The sequence below is a fragment of the Lepidochelys kempii genome, chromosome 6 (genome assembly GCF_965140285.1).
Source record: "Lepidochelys kempii isolate rLepKem1 chromosome 6, rLepKem1.hap1, whole genome shotgun sequence".
In the NCBI taxonomy this organism is placed as follows: domain Eukaryota; kingdom Metazoa; phylum Chordata; order Testudines; family Cheloniidae; genus Lepidochelys; species Lepidochelys kempii.
This window is the reverse complement of record NC_136385.1, coordinates 33,847,383-33,865,580: the sequence shown is the minus strand read 5'-3', so window position 1 is coordinate 33,865,580 and position 18,198 is coordinate 33,847,383. Positions and strand designations below refer to the sequence as shown.

Below are 18,198 nucleotides of genomic sequence, written 5' to 3'. Positions count from 1 at the left end.
TGAGGACTTTGTCCATTCTGTCCGTGGCCTGGGAGAACTGCGAGGCCAGCCAGAGCTGGAGGGGCCTCATTCTGAGTCTGGCGTGACGGACCACATATGTGCACGCAGACACGTGACCCAGCAGTTGCAGTCAAACCCTGCTTGTCGTCACTGGGAAACTTGTGATCGAGTCGATGAGCCCTTTCAGGGTCTTGAACCTGTCTGGTGGCCTACGTTGCGTCCAATAGCGCCCTGATAAGCTCTATGTGTTGGACTGGGACTAACGTGGACTTGGCGTTGTTTATCAGCAGGCCAAGGGCAGTACATGCGGACAGGAGGAGCACCACATGATCCCTCACCTGCGACCGGGAGGTGCCTTTGACTAGCCAGTCGTCCAGATATGGGAATATTTGGACCCCTGGCGTCTGAGGTAGGCCGCTACCACTGCCATACACTTTGTAAAGACCCTGGAGGCAGTGGACAGACCAAACGGTAGGACCTTGAATTGATAGTGACTCTGTCCCACCACGAAATGGAGGAAGCATCTGTGCCCCTCCAATGTGTGGATGTGGAAGTACGCATCCTGTAGATCGAGGGCAGCATACCAGTCCCCGGGATCCAGGGAGGGGATGATGGAGGCCAGGGAAACCATGTGGAACTTGAGTTTCACCATGTAGTGGTTCAGACCTCACAGGTCCATGATGAGCCTGAGCCCCCTTTGGCCTTCAGGATAAGGAAATATTGGGAGTAATACCCCCTGCCCAGGAACTCCTTGGGCACCGTCTCTATAACTCCTAGGTCCAGGAGCCACCCCACCTCCTGCTCGAGCAGGGCCTCATGAGAGGGGTTCCCCAGAAGGGATGGGAGTGGAGGGCGGTTGGATGGGGAGGAGGTAAACTGAAGGGTGAAACCTCAGGAGATGGTGTTGTGGACCCATCGGTCCAAGGTGAGTCGTGACTATTCTGGGAGGAAAGCACACAACCGACTGGAGAAAAAGGAGCTTTATTGGGGGTAGGTCCCTGCTGAGAACTGGCAGGGTACCTCTGAGCGTCCCTTCAAAAATGCCTTTTGCCTGCCTGCTTGCCCTTAGAAGACCTAGGCTAGGGGCAAGCCGGGATTGCAGTTGTGGGCGCTTTCTATAGTCCCACTGCTTTTTGTAGGCAGCCTCGTACTTCAGGAGGGCAGCCTGGGCAGGAGCCTGCTGCAGCTTGGACTTGGGTTTTGCTGGAGGAGGGACATAGAGGCCCAAAGTCTGGAGGGTCGTGCGGGAGTCTTTCATGCCAGGCAGCCTTGTGTCTGTTTCCTCAGCAAACAGCCTTCCCATCGAAAGGGAGATCCTGCATTGATGACTGCGCTTCACAGGAGAGCCCAGAGAGTGGAAGCCATGATGCCCATCTCATGTACACCGCTGAGGCCATGGACCATACAGCCGTGTCCGCTGCATCTGAAACAGCCTGCAGGGATGCCCTTGCAGCCACCGTCCCTTCCTCCACAAGCACCTTAAACTCCTTCTTATTGCACTCCCAGAGGGAGTCCTCAAACTTGGGGAGGGATTGCCAGAGGTTAAACTCATAGCAACCCAAGAGGGTTTGATGGTTTACTGAAAGCTTGATGACGAATAAACTTTCCTCCCGAAAGTATCCAGCCTCTGAGCGTCTTTGTTCTTGGGGGTCGAGGCTGGTTGCCCCTGCTGTTCCCTGTGGTTGACCGACTCGACCACCACCGAGTTGGGTGCCGGGTGGGTATACAGAGACTCATGTCCCTTCATGGGTACAAAGTACTTGCGCTCTGCCTTTTTATAGAGATGGGAGCCAACGAGGCTGGTGTTTGCCACAGGGCATTTGAAATTCTTGCCACCCCTTCATGGAGCAGCAAGGCCACCCTGCCCTGTGCTGAAGGGAACAGCATAGTAAACAGGGAGTCTGAGGGCCCTTCCCTCTCCTCAGCCTGGAGGTGGAGGCTCACTGCCACCCTTTTTAGGAGGTCTTGGGGAGCCCGGTAGTCTTCCTCCGGGACGGGGGGGCCCCCCGCAAATCAGCTCCTCTGGATGGGGCAAAGCTGGTGCGGTGCTTTGCGTGTCGTCTGGCACCGGAGGATCCGCCACCTGGTCGGACTCCGGGCACGGTACAGAGGACACAGGTCCCACCGACCTTTTTTCTGGCCGTCTACAGATGGATACCGACGGTGCTTCCGAGGCTCCAGCCACCGAGTGAGCCCCCACAGGGGGCTGTGCCGGAGGCCACAGTGCCCACTGGTACCACTGGGCCAGCCATGACGCTTGGTGCCACTGCTCTTGCTACGGCACCGGTGGAGCCAGCTGTTCAGGCTAGTTAGCTTGGCCTGTAGACGAGCAGCTGTGAGGGGAGGCCGGGCTGGAATATGATCCGCTGTTGCCTCTGGACCGGGAGTATCAGCGGTGCTGGGACCTACGTCGGCCACAGGACCACGATCTCGATGCGGAGGAGCGGCACTGACAGTAGTAGCTGATCCGTGAATGGCCAATGGGCGGACCCATGTCAGTGAGACACCGGCAATCGATGCCTGGGGCTATGATACCTTGGCAGAGACCTGGAACAGGAGTCTGAGTGGGAACGGCGTCTACGATCGTGCCGTGACCGACTGCGGTATCTCCTGTGAGATGAGGACCATTGGCGACGTCTGCCATGGTCCTAGAATCATAGAATATCAGGATTGGAAGGGACCTCAGGTGGTCATCTAGTCCAACCCCCAGCTCAAAGCAGGACCGATCCCCAATTAAATCATCCCAGCCAGCGCTTTGTCAAGCCTGACCTTAAAAACTTCTAAGGAAGGAGATCCTACCACCTCCCTAGGTAACACATTCGAGTGTTTCACCACCCTCCTAGTGAAAAAGTTTTTCCTAATATCCAACCTAAATCTCCCCCACTGCAACTTGAGACCATTACTCCTTGTTCTGTCATCCGTTACCACTGAGAATAGTCTAGATCCATCCTCTTTGGAACCACCTTTCAGGTAGTTGAAAGCAGCTATCAAATCCCCCCTCATTCTTCTCTTCCGCAGACTAAACAATCCCAGTTCCCTCAGCCTCTCCTCATAAGTCATGTGTTCCAGTCCCCTAATCATTTTTGTTGCCCTCCGCTGGACTCTCTCCAATTTTTCCATATCCTTCTTGTAGCGTGGGGCCCAAAACTGGACACAGTACTCCAGATGAGGCCTCACCAATGTCGAATAGAGGGGAACGATCACGTCCCTCGATCTGCCGGCAATGCCCCTACTTATACATCCCAAAATGCCATTGGCCTTCTTGGCAACAACGCCACACTGTTGACTCATATACAGCTTCTCGTCCACTGTAACCCCTAGGTCCTCTTCTGCAGAACTGCTGCCTAGCCATTCGGTCCTGAGTCTGTAGTGGTGCATTGGATTCTTCCATCCTAAGTGCAGGACTCTGCGCTTGTCCTTGTTGAACCTCATCAGATTTCTTTTGGCCCAATCCTCCAGTTTGTCTAGTCCCTCTGTATCCTATCCCTGCCCTCCAGCGTATCTACCACTCCTTCCAGTTTAGTGTCATCTGCAAACTTGCTGAGGGTGCAATCCACACCATCCTCCAGATCATTAATGAAGATATTGAACAAAACCGGCCCCAGGACCAACCCTTGGGGCACTCCTCTTGATACTGGCTGCCAACTAGACATGGAGATGAAGACAAGCAGTGCCAGCAGCCCCAGTCGGATGGCACTCATCCAGACAGTCCGGCTAGTGTCGAGGGTGATCCACCTGGACTGAGCCCTGAACGGTCGTTAGGCAGTAAGCAGGTCGGAAACGTTCCCTCGACTGGGACCGGTACTGGGCCAGTGGCAACTGGCCTCTGGAGCATGGAGCGGACATCAGCGGAGCTCCAGGCACCGGCATCGACATGACACCCCTGGCTGCCTGGAGGGCTTCGGGTGTAGACGGCATCCAGACATCTGGAGAGGCCTGCTCCGAAGGGGCCGGGCTACTCCACTCAACGTAAGTCGGAGGCCTAGGGCCCGATGGGGATCGAGGACTACCCGACATAGGCATAGTCTCTGTCCCAGACTTCCCTCGGTGCCACTGCGAAGAGGGAGTCTTTCCGGTCCTCTTGGCATGCCCCGTGGACGGGGAACGGTGCCGACCGCATGATGTTACTGGCGGGGCTCCATGTACCAACACCGCGGTGCCAGGTACCAATTTGGAGCAGCATGCCACGGTCGGGGCCAGCGCTGACTCCATCAGGATGGTCGGGAGCCTAATGTCCCTTTCTTTTTTAGTTTAGGGCTTGAAAGGCTTGCAGAACTTGCATCTTTTGCTGATATGGGTTTCTCCCAAGCAGTGCAGACAATCCGCATGCGGGTTGCTCCTTGGCACAGAGTGCCTACAAGAGCGGCTCCACGTAAAGCCTGGGGCACGGGGCATGCCCCGGCCCGGGCTCAATGACTAAACTGAATTAGCTAATTAACTACAGGTACTACTGAACAAACGAAGAGTTCTGGAGGCGAGCTGCAGCAAAGCTGGAGCTGAGCAGTTCCAATGCACCTTCTCTGGCAGCAAGAAGGAACTGAGGGTGGGGGGAGCGCAGCCCTCCTTATACCGTGCCGGGGGGGCGCTCCCCCCTACAGGTACTGCTAGGGGGAAAACTTCCAGCACTGGTGCACATGGCGAGCACGCACACCTATTGTGGAATACACATGAGCAATCACTCAAAGAAGAATATGTGATCATCTAAGTCATGCATTAAGTGCCAGTATTTTCAGAGGGGCAGCAGGAGCCATTCGGATTGTCTAGTCTGCCACTTGTAGATTTTTTTCTCTCGTCCCCAACACAACTTACTTTGGGGGTGGCTCTTTTTGGTAGTTTAGTTCAAATAGTTTAGTAAGTTCTACATACACTGTAGTAAGTATTTAACAAAAGCAAGGCCAGAGTAGTTCATCTTATTTGGAGCAGCAGATGAGGTGGTCTGGGGCACTGAACTCCTGTGGGAATTCATTCACGGTCTTAGACCAGCAACAAGAAAGCTCAATCTCCAGCGCAAATGAGTTTTACCCTTGCTGTGGCCAGCTCCAGCATGCCTGAGGAGCAGAGCTGTCATCTGCAGACCTTGCCCTGGAGCTTTAGCCAATCTTTTCATTAGCTCTGGATTAGCCCATTACAGGAAAAAATCTTACAATAATAAATTATTCTATCTGGCATATGTTCTCTTTCAGAGCTCAATACTCAAACAGAAGATGACAAATGCTTGTTATGCTGTGCTGAGGTAAGCACTCAAACCTAGTTTGGTCCTACAGTATTCAAACATTACTGTATGGCCTGATGGGAGTATCTGCTTCTCAGCTTTGTACACAACCCAAATTTTAGTCCTCCATTGACTGTGTGCTCTTGGACAAGTCATGTGATCTGCTTAAGTTTCTTCATCTTAAAAATACAAAACAAAACCGGAATAATCTTCCCTTCCTTACAAGGAAGCATCAGGACTAGAGTTCATACAGAATTCCCAATATATCTAATGCTACATAAGCTTTTAAAAAATTTATATGAAAAGAATGGAGTTCTGCTATTGACTGGAGGTCCATTTTCCAAAGTAGGCTAAAAACAAATCTAAAAGGATTGTATTGCAAGCTACTTAATCCACAGAAGTCAAAACTCGCACATAAGTGCATGTTCTTCCATAATTGCAATCACTTTGTCCCCTAATAAACTACAGCTACCTTTTGGTGGAATAAGAAAAGGAGTACTTGTGACACCTTAGAGAGACTAACAAATTTGAGCATAAGCTTCCATGAGCTACGCTGTTTAACAAACGAGAGTAGTACACAAAAAAGTTTACAAGAAAAAGTAACCAATACCATTGTTAAACTGGAGTGGGAATTTAGACAGGCAGAATTGTGTTACCTAAATTGAATCACAAGGACCTCGGTTTTAAGTCTCACTCCAAAGATAACACTTCTGGCAACAGTGCTGTGCTAGTGCATTAGTTAAGTACTGACTCAGAGGAAAACTATCACCTACTAAACCACAAACCACTTCCCTGCAGCACCTCAGATCTTCCTTGAAAGCCTTCCATCCAGGGGCCAATGAAGGCCTGACCCCATTTAGTTTGTGATTAGCTGATAAGGCTGCCTTTATCATGTTACTGGAAAAAGCTGCTGAAACATCAAGTGCCTTGTTCAGCTCTCCTCCTTTTTAAAGGGAATCAATGTTATTTAAGTTACACTGCAACAATGCTTTATGAGAAACTACTATACAGAATGCCTTTATAAAAAGCAAGCGGCTGAGGATACAGTGTTCACCAAGTCTTGTGTGCCAAACTGAAGGTCCTTTTTACCACGCTGTGACTGGCTGTAGTAGCAGTCTGAGGACTTGGTGTTTAGTATAGGCTGCAAAACATCCTCTTAAATCCAAATGCCTAGAAATAATGACAAGAGGGCCAGGAATATAATTAAGCATATATAAGGCTGCCTTGGAACCCCCAAAACTATAGAAGGATCCAGTAATACTCCTGAAATCTCATTACTTACCTCACGGGGCATTTTGTGGTTTATGTTTGTATATCCCTTTGTAACTCATAGTATTTTTTTCCTTCAACATGCAGCCAATGTGGACATTATATTTGTAAATCACACCACACTACAGACCTGTGGCAAGTGCCCACAGTGTTTAACTCCATTGCACTGCCCAGGAAGTCAATATGTTACAGGGCTTGGTAACGTACCCTCATACCCTCTCCATCAATTAAACACACACACACTGTGGTCTTGATTTCACCAACGGATTATGGAACAGCACCTAAAAAAGTTAAATTTTGTGTTCTCTTACAGAACTGTCATTAGATTCTCAAAACTGTCTCTGCATAGCATTTCAATAGTACCCACTGTATGAAGATGCAGGAAAAATAAGCACAATCAAAGCTAATGAGTTTATTTTAAGACCTTGAAGTATTGATAGTACCAAAGCAAAGCTGAGTAGAACAGGAAAGCCTGATTGTATAAGCCAAAAGCCAAAGATACTGAGGCTAAAATGAATAAGGATATTATCAAATACACAATGCTGGAAGTGGCAAGGGTCCACACTACTATCTACAATCAATTAACATAATCAAACTATTTTATGTGAACCAGAAAGTTATGATGGCAAAGACTACTTTGGAAATGTAAACAGAACAGCTGAGGCGCTGATGTCTGCCTGAGCGCAGAGAACACGAAATAGTATGTCTGTGATGCATGAAGTGCCCTTTCACCTGAATAGATACTACCTCAGATACCAATGGTGTTACTCTTAAATATCAACATTGTTACACATTTTATGTGAACCACAAAGTGTTCAGCTGTAGCTAAAGCGCCAAATATAAAATAGCATAAAGTGCTTACAGACATGAGATTAGGAATTCTCTGCCACCAAAACCAAGTTAGAAGTGACATTTTGAAGGTTTATAGAAGTACTTTCAAACCTCTAAAGCACTCACAGTGATAGAAAAGTTTATAGTTTCATAGATTTTTGCAGCTAGAAGGGACTATGATCTAGCTTTATGATCTAGCTTTAGCTTTTTTGCTATAAGTTGCACCTCATTTCTAGCCTGAATTTGTCTTGCTTCAGTCCAAAACCGTGGAAAATTTCTGGTACATTTTTCTGCTAGATTGAAGAGCGGTCTATCAGAAATCCCTTCCCCACATAGGTGCTCATAGACACTGATCAAGTCACCTCCTAAACTTCTCTTTGATAAACTAAGTAGATTGAGCTTCTTTAGTCTCATTTTAAGGCATGTTTTCCAAACCCAAAGACATTCTTGAGCCCTTTCCAGATTTTTCTACATCTTTTTTAAAACATCAACACCAGAACTGGACATAGTATTCTAGTAATGGTCTCGCCAACATATACACAAAAATACCACCTCCTCCCCTGACTCCTACTTGATATTTCTCTGCTTATATATCCAAGGATTGCATTCACTCTCTCACTTAAAGAATTGCATAGCGAGTGCATGTTCAACTGATTATGTACCATTACCTTAAGTCCTTTTCAGTGTCACTACATTCCAAGATATTGTCCCCCATATTGTATTATGTTCATTCTAAGGTCCTAAATGTATGACCTTGCATTTGGCTGTATTAAAACGCATGCTGTCCCAATGCATAAACCTCTTAGCAAGTGATCCAGTTTGGTCTGCATACAGTTAACCTGTCCCTGTTATTTACCCTTCCATTAATTTTTAGAGTCATCTGCAAATTTTACCAGCAATGATTTTATATATTCTTCCACACCAATAGTAAGATATTGAATAGCACTGGGCCAAGAATAGATACCTCCATGACCCCACTAGAAAGTATCTGATAACTGCTCCCAATTACTTTTTCACAATTTAGCAGTTAGACAGTTTTCAATCCATTTAATATGGGCTACACTAATTCTGTTGCGTACCTCCAGACTTTAAAACATACCATTGGCTGCATAATCTGCTTCATATGTATATAATTCAGTTATACACAAAATGACTGTTGCTTTGACAATAAGGAATGCACTCCGAGTAAAACTTTTAGAGTAACCACCATACCTTTTAGTGACAGAATTTTCTGCTTGGTACAAGCCAATTTGATGAATAATATTACGGAAAATTTTAAGAGCAGGAGAATTAGACATACTTATGCCTAAGATCTCTCAATAAATTTAGCCTCAGCCTCACTTCCAAGAGTCAATAAGAGAAGCTGCTGTATCAAAAAAAAGTTTATTTTGATCCAGAAACAGTTCTCCCTAAAGAGAAACATTAAAAACCTCAACTATAGCTATTGTCAAATTTCCTGTATTTCTCTTCCATTATGATTAATAACAAATATTTCGTGAAAAAGTCATTTGCTCCAATTATTAATTTGAAGTTAACCTTCTGGACAACAATTTCTATAAAAACTATAAACAAAGAATTAGGATTCTTGATATACAATAATGCCAAGATTTTACCTGTCTTTGATGATCCAGATCTGCTTTGTTCCCAACTAGAATCATAGGAAACTCATCACGGTCTTTCACTCTAAGTATCTGCCTTTGAAATTTGTAGATTTCTTCAAAACTGAAAAAGAAAAGTAAGGAAGATTTGCATGTACTAGTTCATGGGTTCTTCATCTATGGTATCATGAAAAATTGTCCTAAAATAAAATACTGTTTCATCCTGGGTCACCATGGCTCTATGATTAGGGAACCACTGAGCTAGTTCATACACTTACAAGGATTCGTAACACAGGTCAGGACTGTGTAATCTATAGGACCTATTCTGATCTTTTAGAGAGTTGTAATGGAGCATGCCCTGCTTAGCCTAAGGGTAGGGTTGATGCAACTTTACAGGTGTCTATTTTCTTCACTGAACAGCAACTCAATATTAATATCAGCTATGCGTATACATAAATTGGAAAAGGCACTCCCACTTAAGACAGAAGAAGGTTGTGTTTAGGCAGCAAGAACCTTTTGCTAGTTTCCAGATAGCTAGGAAGGATACAGATTTTATTCTCGCACTCAAAGCATGTAGGACAATATTTTTTAAATAAATTTCAAATATGATTTAGGCTCTTAATTCTAGGCACCGAAGTTTGAAATTGCTAGCCAAAAATACACTGTATCCATTCCATACATGACTATTGAGGCCAAACTTTCAGATAGCATCCAAGAAAGCCAACTGGTCTTCCCAACAAAGCCTCTACAGCTATTTTTAACATTTTAAACCTTTACATTTAAATTATAAAAACCCATCAAATTGGGGATAATCCTATTGCCCAGAAATAGAAGAAAAGTGGAAGTGCTATCCAAGTAAATTAATTGTTGGGTTTGCTGTCTGCTAGGAAAGAGCAGCAAGCATAGTACCACCAGGCACAGCAACACTGAGCTGGCAGGGTGAAGTGTGCCCAGAGGGGCTGAGGAGCAAAGCAAAGAGAACAGAGCTGCTTCAGGGAAAAGGAAAGGAGAAAGAGCAGACCAAAACAAAAAGCTACCAGTGCAATCAGTGAAGGACACCAAGCATGGATGTCACATGCCCTTACCAAGAACTGCTCAATAAGCCTGGCATGACATGCTAAGCCAGCTTTAGAAGTTCCAGTTAATATTTGGGGGAGGTATTTTGGTCTTGATGCAGCATTTGGTTCCCTTCCCCCCAACCCCCGCTCTTGTTTTCCTATTTATAGTTTAAAGTCACTTATAGCATAGGGTAGGTGCTTTAATGAAACTGAAATACAGTGTAGATCAGTGGTTCTTAACCAAGGGTACGTGTACCTTTGAGGGTACACAGAGGTCTTCCAGGGGGCACACCAAATCTACATATTTGCCTAACTTTACTAGAGGCTACATGAAAAGCACTAAAAGTCAGTACAAAAACTTAAATTTCTTACAGTGACTTGTTTATACTGCTCTATGTCAAATGTTTCTCAACTTAGGGGTCGTGATTTATTTTAAAATCATATGGTAAAACTGAGAAAGCAAGCAATTTTTCAGTAACAGCATTAGCTGTGACACTTTTGTATTTTTAGGTCTGTTTTCGTAAGCAAGTAGTTTTTAAGTTAGGTGAAGTTTGGGGTACACAAGACAAATCAGCCTCCTGAAAGGGATACAGTAGTCTGGAAAGGTTGAGAACCACTGATGTAGACAATTAACAGTTTAATTTTGTCTAGCCATATTACCCCCACTCCCTCTTTACTACAATTTGAGAGAATATTAATTAGCCACTTAAACCCAAGAAGCAATGGCAAAAGTTTGTGCTTGCAACAAGTACCACAGGTGGTTATTCTAGTAGAAACTGACACAGCAAACAGAAACTTATCAGATGGAGTACTAGCCCATGCTTTCATAGTTGATTTCAGGCTTACCTTCCTCTATCAGTGACTGAGAAGACCAGAAGAAAGCCCTCCCCAGTCCTCATATACTGTTCTCGCATAGCTCCAAATTCTTCTTGTCCTGCTGTATCCAGAACTGAACAGAAGTAGGAAAAACTAATTACTATACTTTATGCTCCTAGTTTGTGAAACTTTTCCTCCTGAAACAGTTGGAGCACAACAGCTTCATTTTTAAAAGGGATGTTATTTTATAAACTATGACCTTCCCCGGCATATGGAAAATTACTTCTGTAGTTTTTCTTCCAGTGAAGATATATTGCAAGAATCTTACTCCTGGAACTTAGCAAGATGCTGGTGGGATTCCTAACTCAAGGTTTTTTGACTCTTCAGGGCAGTGGCCCAATCATAAGCATTAAGTCTGGCATGAACCAGACCTGAAGAAACAAAAACACTCGTCTCCCTTTGACCAGTTCGCCAGGTAAAAATAGCTGTTGAGCATACCTAGATGGGAGTCTTAAATCAATGTTAACAAGAGGGATCTCACTCGAATATTTGGAGGGCAGCATTTATACTCTGCATGGGTGGCAAACATGGCAGCCAGTACATTGTATCCCAGAACCACTGCTCATAAGAGTTAAGGAAGTTCTGGTAGTCTTGTACTAAGAAAGTAAGGCCCAAGAATAAGGCTCCTAATGCAGAGGGTATCTTTAGAGAATAGAAGCTGCAGGTGCTCAAAAACGGAGAAGCTATTTATTTAGTTGCAGACACATTAACATTAGGCATTTAGGCTTAGTGTCAATTTAAAGGAAGCTTTAAGTTTGATTAGCTCTTTGATAGTCAATGAATATGCAATTAAGACTAGAGTAGAAGTTTTTAATCAGGTAATCATGAAAGCATCATCAAAATACTTAGCACAATACAATTTGATCCAGTACCACCCTCTTAAAATTCAAGTTCAAATAAATAACAGTTACAGACCATCAATATTTAATTATGCTTTTTAAAAACAAAACAAACTTACTGTCCAACCGTGCTGCTTTCTCATCTATCACACACTGTTTGGTGTAGGAGTCCTCAATTGTCGGATCATAATCCGTGACAAAGTAGGACTATAGAAAAACAGAATTTATGCATGTGCACAAGACACATACATACAATACACTGTTTAATGCAGTCAGTTAAATATTTTGCAGTCTATCAAACTGTTTTCTGCACTCAACAAACGAAAAAAACCTCAGAAGTATGTCATCCAAATCAGACTCCCCATCACAGAATCTGCACACACCAAAATTCTGAAACACATTTCTTGCCTAATTTCATTATGGGTATGTACATCTATATTGCGCAAAAAAAGAAAAAAAAAACGGTAGTGCAAGCCTGTGTCAATTAGCTCTATGGGGCTAAACCAAAGCAGTGTAAATGTTCCCACTCAGGCTTGAACCTAGGCTCGGAAACCTGCTTAGGGGGAAGGGTTTGAAGTAAGTGCTGTGGGTGTTGCCAAGAGAAGTAAGCCCAGACATCCCATGTGGTTATAGGGAATACGAAAAGGAGGAGATGAGAAGAGAAGACATCTTAAGCACTAGAATTACAAGCATCAGTCGCTAACAAAGATCACAGAATCTGCAAAAACAAAGGATTGTACCATGGAAGGACAGCTACTGAAAGAAAGCCATTAAAATTGTTTTGACTTGGCATCTTACCAGCCAATTATAACATTTAAATTGCAGTTAGAAACCAGAATTTCTTGTTTTGAGTGTTGTATACTGTAGTCCAATTGTCATCCCACATTCACATAAATCCCTAAAGAATATAATTTTCCTTTGCAGTAGTAACAGTAAAGCCATTCTTTCCATTCTTCTGAAGCTCTAATTCAAGGCAGACTCAGTGTTGCTATGCAATCACAGCCACTTCCTCAGTTTATAGTACTTCCCGCTGTTCTAATGTATAAAAGCAATCTTATCATGGACCCTAGAGAAAGTCAGATATATTTAATTTGCAACCCCTGCTACAATTGTCTGATGCTTTATCGTAAAAGTAAGGAAATCAGAAACATACAAGAAAATGGTTTTAACTGCCCAGAGATCAGTGTATGCATTGTAATTTAATCACTTTTTGCTGTAGATATCAACTATCCATTGAAATACATCCACCACAGTTCTGTTCCCTCCACATTCTGAACAAGGGCAATAAAGTAATTCCAAGTGGAATTGCCTCCTAACGAGTACAATAAAACTATTGAACTCCCTTCCACATGCATATATCCCTTTTTTAATCCCTTAAATTTAAGGAAGTTATCAAATTCATTCTGCTCTGCTTTAAGGTCTCATGTAGTTTTGCCTCCCCATCATCTTCTCATTTCTTCCCAATCCTTTCACATTACTACTTTAGTTTCTCTCCCATTTTCACTTTGTTCCTTTTGTCATGCTGCTCTATACAATTCAAGCCATCTCCAATAAGCACCTTTGTTCTCTCCTCCTTATGGAGAAACAGTCAAAAGCACTTACATCACTTCGGAAACCATGTCTATCGAAAGTCAATGGAACTTAAGGCACTTGGGGTTTGGAATAAAATTTTCCATTCATCCAACAATAAATCATCCCTTCTTTCTTCCTCCTCCAACAAATCTCATTACCCTTCCATTCCAAATTATTGGGCTGTGTCTAGATTTCACAACATAAAATAATGCAATCTCTTCAGGGCAGGGAAAACAATTTACTAAACTTGGAATTACAAATTATGTTTAAGTTGTCGGTTGAGCAACTTACATACATTTCCAAAACATTGCAATACACATCTCCCACAACCACTCAAGTTTCTAGCTCCATCTCCTCTCATCCCTCTGTACTGAATATTAGCAATTTCCCCCTCTTCTCCCACCCCCGGGGACAAAGTATCAAGCCATGTCACTACTAGTGCCTCATGAGCATACAGAAAAATCAGACTGGCATATCCAAATATTCAATATCTTATGAGTTATTAACAGTGTACAAAAAGGATATTCATTTAAGGAGGTTAACTAGAGAGGGGCGGGTGCACATGCATACAAAGAGATATGGAAACAGACTGCCAGATTCAAAATGCATGAAGAGTTTACTGTGCTAGTTTCCTTGTTGATCTGCCAAAAGACTTCAGATCAGATTGTTACCCTGTACTTGGCTATGTCCCTCAGAAGCTACAACTACATCACGTTGTGTAATGGTATGTCCATTTTGGACTTCGCTCCAGCGGTAACCATGAGTGACCAATGCAAGATTTACATACACCCATAAAAAAGACCGTTAACATATTTACCAGCTACCACTAACTCAGTTTTATAATACAGTACTTAGCAGAAGTATTTATCAGCCTTCCTATATGCTCCACTTAGGGTTGTGGTTGCCCAAGCTTTTTCATTTGAGTGGGTCATTTTCAGAGGTTTATAAACTTTGAAACAGGCTGTCAGTACATGCAAACAAAACTTTTGGAGAGCCATAACTGTCAAATTTTGGTACTTCTAAGGAGACAGCAAAAGGTACATCTGACATAAACACAGCCCCTTCCCAAATTTTGAGCCCCTGACCAGAATCCTGGAGTTATTAGAGCTTGTTGGCAAAATGGTGGTAAGAATTTTTAACACAAGCAAACTGATACTCATTTCCCCATAACCTCAGTTTTGACTGAAATTTTAAAATAAGTCAAGTCTCAGGCAGACGCCCAGCAAGGAAAATTTCAGCCATAATTGTTAAAGTTTGACATAACTACGAGCCAATTGAAAACTGGGTCTTATAACATGGCCATTAGTCAACCTTAACTGTAGGCACCACCTTCAGTTCCACCTATAATTACAGCATTGTAGCATGTCACCAACTGTATTCACCACTATACAATCTCTCGTGTATATTTGGAGTAGTTTCTACCCCCAAAGTCAACTGACTCAGTTGAGATAAGTGTTGGATCATATGCTGAACAAGTACTAGTTTCCTTTAAAACCAGCAGCCTGGCAAAAGCATCTTGCGCAATATGTTTGTATCAAGCCACTTGTTTAGTGTTATTTGATGTGTGTCTGATTATATGCACTTCGAATTCCTTTGAAACTAGTGGATCATTATAAAGTTAAATACATTCTGCACCTGCTAAACTACTTCGTAAAGTCATGAATATTAGTGGTCATTAACACAACACTAAACACACAAAAACAACCAGAGCTCTTGCAAAAAAAACTATGCAATCTCTCAAATCTAAGCTGTCAAATTAAGCAAAAAGTATGTTATATCCTTCCTGAACAAATGAAATAAACACATTTCAAACAAAGTAACAGATTCATGGGTCGTTTCAAAATAAAGTCACAACATAATTATATCAGAAATCTGCAAGAATTGAAGGATTTGGTATTTTTACTTTGCATACATTAAAATGTTCCTGGTTTTGAGCACTGTCATGGATGTCAAGATATTTAGAGCATTCGACAGAAACATCACCTATATAATCAAATCTGCCACATCTATAGTTTCCATACCACAAATTCATGTAAGGCCACAAAAATAAGATAGTACCAAAGCTGTCTCAGCTTTGTACTTTGCAAAAGCCAGGCAAGTTTAAAGAAGTGGATATTCAATTTTAGGACTATGACAGTGAGAAAAGTCTAGCTGGACTACATACTGGGAAATAAATTTTAAGAGAAAAGAAAAAGGGAAAGATTTTTATTTTTTTTAAATACACATTTTTAGATGCAACTTTACTATGTAAATAAATCAAATTACTGGCTTATCATTTAGTCAAATACAATATAAAAATGAACACCTCCAACATATCATAGTGTAATTTAAAGCAAGTATTACAATTTATATCCATAAAGCAGGGCAAGAGAAATATTCTAAAGAGTTAAATAGAAAAAAACTATTCAAATCAGAGTCAAATCTGAAAAGAGCTTCCAACAGAGTTTCTAAAGACAGAAAAGATAATACCAAATCCTCTAAATATTAATAAGTATTTTCTTCCCTCTTTCAGGAGGCAAGTCTCCCCCCTCCCCATACACAGCTCAAAAAAGATCAGAGTTTGTAGTTATTATACCATTAGATGCCTGTCAAATTCTGAAACAGAAGCTTGACATTTGAATAGAAGCTCACAAGAGTTTGCAATTCAAGTCAGCATCTTAAATACCATATTGTTCAGTACTGAGCTCAAAGTAGTAAAAGCACATGCAAATACTAGGTTAGCTTACCTGTAAATTGGGATGTCTCCAAACTATATTTTGTCTAGATTATGGAAGTTTGCACATGTATAGCTATATCAATATACAGTAGTTTAATAGTGTACATTTCCCTAATCTAGGCAAGGCCTTGCTTTCCCTTAAGAGGCACTCTTTTTAGCAGTAAAATTTAAAATAGGAGCTGCTAATTCCCTGAAAAGATGCATCACAGCGCTATCAACATATATTTGAGCATAAGCTTTCATGAGCTACAGCTCACTTCACTGGATGCATTCAGTGGAAAATACAGTGAGGGGATTTATATACACACAGAACATGAAAAAATGGGTGTTATACACACTGTAAGGAGAGCTGCTACTCTGAAACCTGTCATTATTCAGGTTAAGAGTTTCTTTCATTGCAACCCCTCATCTCTTTATCTTACAGTTAAGTACAGTGATGTATTTATGATAAATATGTTCCAAGGCAACAAGCTATTGGATAACTTCATTGTAAAAATCAAGCAGAATGAGAAAGGTGAGTTTAGAAGAAAGCTCTTATTAATACTATATTCGACAAAGATAGAGGTAAGAACAAATTGTTTTTTGTGGAAAAACTGTTTCAAGTCTCAGTAGGAGATTCTCTAAATCGATTTTTCTTTAAGATTCTTCGGTACAGATGCCTATAATGGACTATACAGTAAAGGCTCATATATTTTAGTGTTAGAAAAGTGAAAGGAACTGACACTGATGTATTAGTGTTACAGACAAAGCAGTTGAATCTGTGACTGTTTTGCACAAAATCATGACAGCCTATACTGCAATTCAGTTGCTAAAAAAGCATACCCACCGCTACCTTCACAAAAGGCAATTTTAGATTTCAATCAGGAAGAAAAGGAGGTAGCCATAAATAGATAGCTTCATTCTAGTTAACCATTAGAAATTAAAATCAAGAACTCTAGGTAAGTTCAAAATATAACTAAAGGCCAAGAGTATGGTTTACAATAATTACAGAAAATTAGTAATTACCTAATAGCTCTTCTGTTCTTAACTACTTCCACAATTAAAATTAATTCAGGACTACCAGTGTGCTATTCAAGCTTTTATTGATGCAACAGAAACAATTTTACAGCTCACGAACACCACCTACCCCTCCATTTTTCACTTGAAGCTTGTAAAGAAATATGAAGGAATACAAGCCACTGAAGGAACCACAAATTTCGCCTCCATAAATACAGTTGACATTATTTAAAACCCTCTCCAACATGTGGGAATAGGAACAAAAATGTATGAGATTCTGAATTTATGAACCAGAGAAGCAGGGATACTACACAATAGGTTTTTTCTGCACCCTGAGGCCCCACAACCTATAAGGAATCTCACAAGTCGTAAGTTCTCTTAAATAAAAAGGTGGCATTCAGGGACTACCGAATTTTAGTTGAAACCGGAATTATTTCAGGGAAGTTTTATGGCCTGTTTTATGCACAAAACTAGATCACAGTGGTCCCCTCTGGTCTTAGAAACTAAGAACTGAGTATCTGGCAATTACAGATACAAAAAGTAAAAGGTAATAGTAGACAGCTCCAAGGCCCCATGTAAGGGGACAATATTCCCTCAGCTCTTTATTCAAGATACATCTGTGAACCATACTGGAGGAAACTCTAAAGAATTGTGAGCTCATTCATTTCAGGGATGCAACACAGAACAAAAAGTCACCAACCAGATCTAAGTTTGCTTGCTTCTGCTCTTTTTGCTTTCTCTAACAAAAAAAGTCTTTATCCTCCTATTTAGAGAGATCTTGAGTGCCTTTTCAGCATCTAGGAACTGCCACAAACTCATTCTCACAAGATGTTTTGGGGAGAGGATTTGAACAGCATCCTCTGGTTTAACGGTATCAAGATGACCCCTAATGAACAAACACTTTATGAAGTGCCTTTTATTTGCGAAAAAGGTTGATGGAGAAGAGCACAAGAGCCTGTGACCCAGGGTGCCCTTGTGCCTACTGGCAGTGGGCACGGGGGGTGTACCGGGTTTTATAGGGATCCGGTGGATCCGATATATGCATAATACTTCACTGAAGGGAGACGTGAAGTATCTACCGAGAGTCAATAGTCCACGAGTCGTCATAATCACTGCAAAATGCATGTTCAGATAATATTAAGGAGTTGTATCTGTACTGAAAATTATGTTCTTTAGGCAGATAACGAGGTGATGACATGTCTTGGACAGGTTTGTTTCAGGCAGGAGATAA

At 42.3% G+C, this 18,198-nt stretch overlaps 1 protein-coding gene across 1 annotated transcript in view; it reads right to left on the bottom strand.

Moving 5' to 3' along the window:
* The window catches only part of RRAS2 (RAS related 2), a 79,187-nt gene that overhangs the window by 14,900 nt on the left and 46,089 nt on the right, over nucleotides 1-18,198 (bottom strand). Inside the window, exons 2-4 of the mRNA XM_073347461.2 lie at nucleotides 11,803-11,890; nucleotides 10,815-10,917; nucleotides 8,926-9,034 (exon numbers count right to left, since the gene is read on the bottom strand). Coding sequence (XP_073203562.1) covers nucleotides 8,926-9,034; nucleotides 10,815-10,917; nucleotides 11,803-11,890 — 300 coding nt within the window. The remainder of the gene's footprint in view (nucleotides 1-8,925; nucleotides 9,035-10,814; nucleotides 10,918-11,802; nucleotides 11,891-18,198) is intronic.